At 44.0% G+C, this 10,859-nt stretch overlaps 1 protein-coding gene across 1 annotated transcript; it reads left to right on the top strand.

Moving 5' to 3' along the window:
* Positions 1-3,767: 3,767 nt before the first annotated feature.
* Positions 3,768-5,246, top strand: LOC123039628 (uncharacterized). Its single transcript, XM_044462706.1, has one exon. It carries the CDS (start codon positions 3,768-3,770, stop codon positions 5,244-5,246), a length of 1,479 nt encoding a protein of 492 aa, XP_044318641.1.
* Positions 5,247-10,859: the final 5,613 nt, after the last annotated feature.

Below are 10,859 nucleotides of genomic sequence, written 5' to 3'. Positions count from 1 at the left end.
ATTTTAATACATAATATTTGGAACAAAAAGAGTAAATAAAAAAAAGTATTTACGCTGTTATAAGTTGGTTATTGTGTGCTATTATAAGTTGAATTTTTTTTAGAAAAAGTGCCCGCTGTAAGTTTAAAAAAAGAAAAAAGATGCCCGCCCAGGCCGCCGGCCTAGCCTTAGTAAGTCCGTCCCTATCGAGCCAGTTAAGGCGACCGTGACATTGTTTCAGGTCTCCGACCGGCGGCAACCGGGCCTCACAGGGCGGTCGAGCGAGCAAGCGACGGCAGTGTTAACGGGAGTTCGATGCAGTCAGGGCATCCGGGTTTATAAACCGCTTGTCGCCGCTCGGCGAGGTGGGACTAAACACTTATGCGTCTTGCGCCACGAGCTGGCGGTCGAGGCGGCCACCACGGGCCGGCCCACTAGTCATGTGGGCTCGACTACCCGGGTAATAGGGTCGGGGTGACGTGCGGCGCGCCGGCCCTAATATGGTTTTTTTATATTATTTTAGGCGACTGAATGCATTTTAATACAGAATATTTTGAACAAAAAGACTCAATAAAAATAAGAATATTTGGAACAAATAATTCACTATCCATATGAAATTGAAAATAAGTACCTTATGCATTTTAATAGTACAAAAGTCCGATGCGAATTATTTTAAATCCGTACGTAAATGGTAAATAAAAAGTGCGTACACAATCTTCAAGCACACATAGGGCGTGCGATACTTATTTCTTCTTCTTTTCCTTAAGACGAATAACTTTGTTCATCACATCTGTTAGCTTGTTCTTGGATGAAAAAATAATTGAAGATACCATTCGTTCTCTTGAATCATCGATTGATTCCTGAAATAAATACTCACACTTGTAATATGCGCAAGTGGATATATTAACAAAAGATGATTTTTGCAAAATAAATTTTACCGACCTGCGAAAAAACCCTCTGAACTTGTCACCGTCCCAATATTGAAAGCATCGAAGGAGGAAAAGGCCACATGCCAGGGAGGAAGCGGTGGTGAGTCACTAGTGCAGAACCGGGGTTTAGTCTCGGTTCGTGAGGACCTTTACTCCTAGTTCTGCAACCGACATTACAGGTTGGGGACTAAAGGTCGCCTCCTTTAGTCTCGGTTCAACATGGCCCGGGACCAAAGGCCCACCACATGGCACGAGCCCGCCCGGGGGCTGGGGGGCCTTTAGTCTCGGTTGGTAACACCAACCGGCACTAAAGGAATCTTTTTGAATTTTTTTTGATATTTTCAAAAAAAAATGTTTTTTTTAATTTTCAAATTTCTGAATCATTTGACGATTTAATCTCTAATCACCCATCATCACTGCTCAAGTGTGGAGCACTCATTCTAAATCGTCTAACTTCCCGGCCGATCACCCATCCTGTCACTACTACAGCCAGAGCACGCTTAACTTCTGAGTTATATTCCCCTAGTTTTCAAGTCTGCGCTTGTTGTTTTCCTGACAATAGTAATCTGTCAATCCTATTAACCCTTAGGAGTTTGGCTTGAGCATGAATTCACATGTTTCACTGTTTGAGTTTGAAACTATTATTCTAAAAAACAATAATTATTTAGTAACACTAATATTTCTTGAATAAGTAGTTTGACCACAGTTTGACCGGATTTGACCAAAATTCAAAAAACTGAAATAATTATTTAGTAACAGTAATATTTCTTGAATAAGTAGTTTGACCAGATTTGACCGAAATTCAAAAAAAATTGAAATTTAAGCATAGCTTTTTTTCCTTTCAGAATTTGAGGATTCTTCAAATTTTCAAAATGGCCTACGGCCATCGAAATCAGAACCGGCTTTTCGTGCTGAACATTTTGATATATTATACGTTTTTTTCCGACATCGTATGCAAAAGTTGTAGTCGTTTTATTTTTTCATAACACTTTTTGCAAAACATGTTGAAATTTATGTTTTTAAATGTCCCTAACTAGTAGAGGTAGTAACATAACTACATCTCGAATGATTTTAATTTTTAAAGTTTATCATTTTCTTTTGTTGTTTTTTCAAAACTGAAAAGGCAATAGGGGGGGTAGAGTTTGAAAATTGCAGAACCCCTTTAGTCCGGGTTGGAGCCACCAACCGGGACTAAAAGGTTAGACCCATTTAGTCCCGGTTGTAGCCAACAACCGGGACTAAAGGTCTAATCTATAGTCCCAGTTTGTGTCACAAACCGGGACTAAAGGGGCTCATGGGGCCCCGGCCTGACGCCAGCCTGCCACCACCCCTTTAGTCCCGGTTTGTGACACAGATCAGGACTATAGGTACACCACGAACCGGGACTAATGCCTAGCCGTTGAAACCGGGACTAATGGTCACATTAGTACCGGGCCGTAATCGAACCGGGACTAACGAGGTGAACGTGAGGTCGTTTTTTCTACCAGTGAGTGCCAATCTAATATTGTTTGGGAACTCGTGTAGTACAAACTCTTGTTGTATTTGCTGATACATGAGCAACAGGTATGTTCGCATGGCCATAGATAACATCATCTAAAGTGGTAGTTGGTAGTTGGTACTAATAGTCAATAGGTCTAGCTAGTATTATTAAGGTGGCTAACTAATGAAATATAAATTAAATTAACAAGAAAAGGTCTACGAATCATCATCTGACTTGTTCAAATTTGTTATTGGAGCAGATATACAACAGTTACAAAGCAATTTCGGTTAGAAAGGTAAGTCCTACTTTTGAACAGGAAAGAAATCCATGTTGTAGTTCGAACACATTTAGTAAATTATTAGTTATTCAGAACCACAACAGGTTTACCATTGTGGAGAGCGACATCAGGTTTGTCCATCAATAGATGCCGGATCGCGCCATGAAGAACGCCGATGGTTCAGCAGTTTCAAGCCATGAAGTAAAAGATTTGATTACTCAAGAAGTAAGAGGGTGTTTGTTTCCAGGGACTTATTGGTTTAGGGACTTAAAAAAGTCCCGATAAGTCTCATCTAAACCAAACAGGAGGGACTTATAGGGACTTAAAGTGGGCATTTGTAACTTATGAAATAAGACTCTCAAGGAGAGTCTTATAGGGACTTATAGTTGTAATATGGTCTTATAGGGACTTATAAGTCCCAGAAACCAAACAGGTAGAGACTTTTTAGGGACTTGTGACTTATAAGTTGGGACTAGAAAAAGTCCTAGGACTTATGAACCAAACAGGGCCTAAACCACATGCAGACATACGGATTGGGTTCTGCAGAACCAAAAGGAGGGAATTTATCCAACAAATTGGTAGCATATCTTCTCAAAGATTGATTACTCAAGAAGTAACTTCAAGTATTTTGCTGTTGTGTAAAATCAGTGATATGTATATTGATTGTATAAGAATATTGTACACAATGATAGACTCTGTCTTCTCAACCTGGATTCAAACTTCTTCGAGGAATATGATTAAAGAAATAATGATGTCGTGATATCCAATTGCAAAAACAGGTTAGTATGGCACAATATTAATTTGGACCTACCTACTGTGAATATTAAAAATACAAGTCAATGTTTCGATGTCACTTGGGCAGTAGGCTTGTCATTCTCACATGTTTTTACTAGGAGCCCAACTTGTGTATTACATGGGGTAGTTTAAGGGTACATGTTAGCAGCCGTTTGCCACCCACCCTTGAACTCGTCGCAATTATTAGTTTAGGGAGTTTTCTATTGTGTGCGAAACTATGAAAGACTAGACAGATGCCAGTTAATTTGTCCAGACTCCACAGAGATAGACCAGTAGCTCCCCTCATCGGTTTCTCTTCTTGCTTGCCATGGAGGTTGCCATATCTGTAGTCACGGGTGAACTAGTGAGCCGTTTCATCTCCTTCCTGATGAACAAGTACTACTCACCCTTGAGCGATGCACAATCAGAGGAAAAGCTGGTGGGGAGATTGCAACACCTCCTGATGCGAGTCAGCATCGTCATCGAGGAGGCAGATGCGCAGTACATAACAAATTCTGGGATGTTGTTGCAGCTAAAGATGCTCTCGGAGGCCATGTACAAAGGATACCACGTGCTGGACACCTTGAGGTACCAAACACTCCAAGACAGTGCAGGCTTTGATGAGGTTAGCATCAACGACTCATCTAGTAGCAGCTCGTATCTAGCCATTCCTTTCAAGCGTTCTCGAACAAGAAGTAAGAAGGATGACAGGGCCATGCGCCTCGAGTCAGATGGTGCCTTGGAAGGCTTAGAAATTGTTGTTGCTAACATGGCAGAATTTGTTGTGCTTCTGGCTGGATGCGAGCGCCTGTCTCATAGGGTATATGATGTTTATCTTTACACTAGCAACTTCATGTTTGGCCGACATGCTGAAAAGCAAAAGCTCTTGAGCTTCTTGTTGGAGAAGAACAGCCCTCCTGGTGATCATGCACTAGCAGTTCTTCCGGTCATAGGTGGTGTTGGAGTTGGAAAGAAAACATTGGTTGCTCATGTATGTGGCGAAGAAAGGGTTCGCTCACGCTTCTCCTCTATTTTGAACTTAAATGGAGACAACCTCTTGACCATACTTAACCATGGAAGGAACATGTTTGGGACGATGTTGGTAGTTATTGAGTTAACTTCTGATGTAGGTGATGATGATTGGAAAAAGTTTCATTCATTTCTCATAAGAATCAGCAGAGGAAGCAAGATCATAATCATAAGTAAACTTAAAAGATTAGCCCGGCTTGGATCGGTGCAGCCTATTTTCCTAAGTGCTCTGTCCTATGACGAGTTGAGCTACCTTTTCAAAACACTGGCATTCGGGAGTGTATACCCCACTGAACATCCACGGCTAGTACAGCTAGCTGATGAGTTTGCCAAGGAGTTGCACAATACACATAGTTCACTCCTTGCAGCAAATATGTTTGCCGATGTGTTGAGAAGGAACCTCGATGTTCACTTTTGGCGTTGCATACTGGACAAGGGGCTAAGACACGTTAGAAGAAACCTCTCCATGTATGGTGCGCACCCAAGCACGCTTATAGAACAAGGCCATCCAGTGGACATAACAGATTTTGCTTCACATCCACTTACCATGACAAGTTATACTGCTAGTGTTTCTATCAAGGAAGAATCACCAAGTGTGACACTGGGGGAACTTCTAGCAGATCCTAGTGTTATACCCAAAAAAGATTTTATTCTAATTTCATGGGAATCAAGGATACCACCTCATAACTCATTTGCTCGTTTTGTTACAAGTTGTGTTCAGGACACACATGAAGGTAGTTCTTTGCCAGGGAGGAAGCGACGAGGAGTGCCAATCTAATTTTGTTTCAAACTCATGTAATGTAACTCTTGTTCTATTTTGTTTTAGAACATGACAAAACAATGTGATTTATGTGGCTAGGGACTAACTTACGGGTTCATGTATACCATTTAACTACATGTATTACAGACCTCATTTAACACTACAGTAGACGTGTATGTTTTATGGCATCCAACAATTCCCGTGCAGTTCTTAATAAATCTGAAACAAAACATATATAATCTAAAGCTACATTATCTACTACCAGTAAGGAAACTGAAACATAACTACTGCCTCCGAACCATATTTTTTGACGAGTTGTACTAAATCAGTGACAATTAATATAAATCAGAGGGAGTATCAAGTAAGGGGTCTATGCATCATCATCATTGCATACTTCTGGTTAGCATTTTGTTTTTGCCGATGAGAGTAGTTTTGGTGCACCCCCGCACGAAAGTATAGCAAAACATTTCGAAAAAAATCTGAAACTTTGTGGGAAAGATTATGAACAAATGTTAGAGGTGCTTGCAAAGTTTGGTGGTCAAATGATGTTCGAGGAGCTCGGTAAAAAAATAAAATTACTCACAATATATGTGCAGTGTTTGAGTAAAAAAAAATTATAGAGCTCCTGGATGTCATTTGACCACCAATCTTTGCAAGCATCTATAACATTTGTTCATAATCATTCCCACAAAGTTTCAGATTTTTTCAAAATGTTTTGATAGGTTTTTGTGCACCGGGGTTCAGCCACTATTTTCCCTTCGTGGATATAATTGTTGGCATACATATAAGCTTGTAATTGACCAACTAACAATGCTATGTTTTGTTCCACTCCATCCAATCAAGCAAGGACAACACTAAATACATAGGTTGCGCTGTTGAATCGATTTGGATGCCACAAAAACTTGTTGCCATGCTCCAACATATGTGGCCACGTTTCAAGGAAAATGTTCGATTAAGAAATCTGCTAGGCGCCAGGGTCATTCCTTGACAAGCGCCTTCCCCTTTTTTGTGAGATTTTCGGAAACCTAAAAAGTTTTGAATTAAAATAACCGACCATCTCGAAGCACAGAGCACTCATTTGGCGGCATATTACATCTGCAAGGCTCACAACACATGTCGCCACCGTCAAGGCATCCACGCACCCATGAGCCCTTGAGGTGCTCGTAGTTAGACATAAGAGTCAATTACATTGATGGTGATAGAACTTGGCGCAAACGGTCACTTTGGTGCTAGAAATTGTGGCATACTGAAATTGCTAGTGCTCCCCAGCAGCCGGACCTTTTTGAAAAGCATTTGTCTACCCCATCTGATTAGTAAATATTTTTATGTACCCAATTGGCTAAATGGAAACAACTCATCAGGAGTAGTGCATTAAATTATCCGCATGCATTCGGTTGTGGCTTTTTTCATGCATGGCGTGGATGACTATCTAGCATTTAATTCATGATTTATGAATTTTGAAAAGCCATAACTTTTAAACCACGAATCCGAATTAAGGTCCGTTTCCACCATTGAAATCCTTGTGACGTGCTCTTCGAAACTAGATCCCGCATGTGTATGTTTCGATAAAGAAAATTGTGCAATTTCAATACCTGTTTTGTGTAACCATCTAGTAGTGTATGTGCAACTAACTGCAGTGGATGCGCAACTTTGCACCTATCCTGTGGACGTGCAGTTTTTACGGATGGCACCTCCACCCCACAACTACCCACTTGAGTGAGATGTGCAACTTCGTCTCTTACCGGGTGAGGGAGTCCTGGATTAGGGGGTCCTCGGACAGCCGGACTATATACTTTGCCCGGACTATTGGACTATGAAGATACAAGATTGAAGACTTCGTCCCGTGTCCGGGTGAGACTCTCCTTTGCGTGGAAGGCAAGCTTGGCAACTCGGATATATAGAACTCCTTCTCTGTAATTGAGTCTGTGTAACCCTAGCCCCCTCCGTGTCCATATAAACCGGAGGGTTTAGTCCGTAGGACAACAACAATCATAATCATAGGCTAGCTTCTAGGGTTTAGCCTCTACGATCTCGTGGTAGATCAACTCTTGTAATACTCATATCATCAAGATCAATCAAGCAGGAAGTAGGGTATTACCTCCATCGAGAGGGCCCAAACCTGGGTAAACATTGTGTCCCCCGCCTCATGTTACCCTTAGCCTTAGACGCACAGTTCGGGACCCCCTACCCGAGATCCGCCGGTTTTGACACCGACATTGGTGCTTTCATTGGGAGTTCCACTGTGCCGTCACGGTAAGGCTTGATGGCTCACCTTGTTGTCAAGGACAACATCACCTCTGGGGGAGCCGTGGCTGTAGGCCAAACTCTCCGACTAGGCGGCTTCGTCATGACTGCCCGTTCGGCCGTCGCGCCGACGATGACTTCTCGGGTCATCAAAAACAACCTCCACGTCAACTTGGAATTCACCGAGCAGATGGATCCAATGGAGCTCTCCTCCTTGAACGAGCTCTTGGATCGCATCGCCGCACTGGCAGTCGCTACGTACTATGATCAGATCGGGCTTAAACCCGACCAAAGGGAGATCAACTCTCCGCCAGTCACCCATCAGATAGCAGTGGTGGAGGAACAATGCAGCGATTCTTCCTCTATTTTGAGGACGAACTATGTCCAGATTCCCGGGCTCTCCGAGACGGATACCCGCCTACGTGAGGACATGGCCCAAGCTCCAAACCTAGAATCGGACAGCGGGCCAGAAAAATTGGGCAACATCCCGGAGCCCGAACTGCCAAGCTCGGAAACTCCTATGCCCCTGGGTCTCAGATCGGGTCAGGGTTTGGACCTAAATCTACCCACCCACCCACCCACAAGTGATCTTTCCCACATTAGACAAGAGCCCCAAGAGACAGTACATCACTTTTGGGCCAGATTCCTCCTTGTAATGAGCAAGGTCAAGGACTGTCGCGAGGAAGACGCAATTTCATTCTTTTGCAAAAATTGCACGGACAGGGGAATCCTCAACGCCATAAGTCACCGTGACATAGCACACTTCGCTGACTTGGTGGCCATAGTACAGAAGTACTATGCGATGGTAAGGGCCTGGAAAACTGAAAAAAAATTCTGGGATCCTCCGGCTCTCACTAAACCCCCCGTCCGAACTAAAAGGGTGAACTCTCGCAAGTCACCCGATACAATTACAAAGAAACCAAAGCCCACTACAGGGCGTGAACCGTATTGGAGGGATGGCTCAATGGGCCATGCAAAATTCACAGTACACCGGATACCAAACCAACACACAACCTTAAATCATGTTGGATACTCCGGCAGGTGGCCAAGAGCGGCGAAGATCTCCTCATCAACAATATCGCAGAGCACCATCCCGCGGAAAATAACAATACAATATTGACAGTCTTCGAGACTTTCGCCTCAAATAATAGGCGCAAGCGAGCACTCCGCAGCCTCGCACAGCAATAACTCAATGTAACGATACGGCCATAACCTTCAATGCCAGTGACGAACCTCAATTCCGAATAGTCCGAGCACTAGCCGCTTTGGTTCTTAGTACAATTGTGGACGGCTTCCGGCTTACTAAAGTGCTCATGGACGGTGGCAGTGGATTAAACCTCATCTACGAGGAGACTCTTAGCCAAATGGAAATAAACAAGAGCTACATTGAGCAAAGCATCATGACCTTCAGAGGAATCATCCCTAGTTGGGAGGCACGATGTGCGGAAAAATCACACTAGATGTGGTATTCGGCACATCGGAGAATTATAGGTCCGAAGAAATCACATTCCAAGTGGCCCCATTCAGTAGCGAATACCACACCCTTTTAGGGCAGGATGCATTCACGAGCTTCCAAGCTATACCCCATTACGGGTACATGAAGCTCAAGATGCCAGGGCCCAATGGAATCATCACTCTAGCTAGTGATTCGGATGTAGCACTCCGTGCCGAAAATAAAACCGCCACACTAGCCCTCGAGGCATTATCCAAAGCCCTCGCGGCCGAAGAACTAACTGCGCTGTGCTCCACAGTGGACAGGGACGACGTGATACTCGACAAACGACCCAAGTCCACCTCTTTCAAACCAGTGGACGAAATAGTCAAATTCCAGGTCCACCCAATGGACCCTACAAAATAGCATCCATCGGGGCACAACTGAACCCCACAATAGACGCCGCACTGCAGGAGTTCTTGCGCGAGAATTGGGACATCTTCGCCTGGCATCCTTCAGACATGCCAGGAATCCCACGCAGGCTGGCCGAGCATAGCCTAAACATATTAAAGGGATACAAGCCAGTCAAGCAGACTCTTCGGCGTTTTTCAAAACATAAGCGACAAGCCATGGGAGAGGAGCTAGCCAAGTTACTCGAGGCCGGATTCATTAGAGAAATAAAATATCCGGACTGGCTAGCAAACCTGGTGATGGTACCAAAGAAGGACAAATCCTGGCGCCTATGTGTCGATTTCAAGGACCTTAATAAGGCTTGCCCCAAGGATCCCTTCCCCCTCCCCCGCATCGATCAAATTATCAATGCTACCGCAGGACATGACTCATTGTGTTTCCTCGAGGCAATCTCCGGATACCATCAAATCAAGATGGCGGAGTCTGATCAAGCCGCAACAGCATTCATCACTCCATACGGCCCCTTCTGTTTTAACACCATGCCTTTCGGGCTCAAAAACTCCGGTGCAACCTATCAACGCATGATTCAGACATGCCTGGAAACACAAATTAGCAAAATAGTGGAGGCATACGTAGACGATGTGGTCATCAAAACCAGACACGTCAAATCTTTAATAGATGACCTGAGGCTTACGTTCGACAATCTCCAAACATATGACATCAAGCTCAATCCGAAAAAATGCGTTTTTGGCGTGCCTACCGGAAAGCTCTTGGGCTTCATCGTTTCCAATAGAGGAATTGAAGAAAATCCGGCTAAAATCCGAGCTCTGTCACAGTTGGCTACCCTAACAGACCTCAAGCAAATCCAGAATTAATTGGATGTGTGGCTGCCTTAAGCCGATTTATCTCCCGATTGGGAGAAAAGGCACTACCTCTTTATCGCCTTCTTCAATGCACCGAACACTTCGAGTGGACGGACGTGACCATGACCAGATTGGAAGAAATAAAGGCCTTCTCGGCCAGCAACCCAATCTTGGTCGTGCCAAATATCGGTAAACCAATGTTGTTATATATAGCGGCAACACACCAGGTTGTAAGCGCAGTGCTCGTCGTCGAACGAGAGATGGACGGAGATAAGTTCCCGCTTCAAAAGCCAGTATACTCGTATCCACTATCCTCACTCCATGCAAATCACGGTACCCACATTATCAAAAGATAGCATACGCGGTCTTCATGGCATCTTGGAAACTACGACACTACTTTCAAGAGTGTTCAATCATGGTGGCCTCTGAAGTACCACTCAACGACATAATAAATAACCGCGATGCCACGGGCCAGATTGCTAAATAGGCTATCGAGCTCCTCCCATTTGATATAACATACAAACCACATCGAGCCATTAAGTCGCAAGTACTGGCTGACTTCGTCACCGAATGGACAGAAGCCGAACTCCCAAAAGAGTACGACGCGTACTCCAATTGGATCATGCACTTTGACGGGTCTAAGATGCTGGTTGGTCTGGGGGCAGGCGTCGTCCTGACATC

This window comes from Triticum aestivum, chromosome 2B, assembly GCF_018294505.1.
Source record: "Triticum aestivum cultivar Chinese Spring chromosome 2B, IWGSC CS RefSeq v2.1, whole genome shotgun sequence".
NCBI classification, from domain to species: Eukaryota; Viridiplantae; Streptophyta; class Magnoliopsida; order Poales; family Poaceae; genus Triticum; species Triticum aestivum.
The sequence above is the reverse complement of the archived record's forward strand: the minus strand, read 5'-3'. Positions and strand labels throughout refer to the sequence as shown.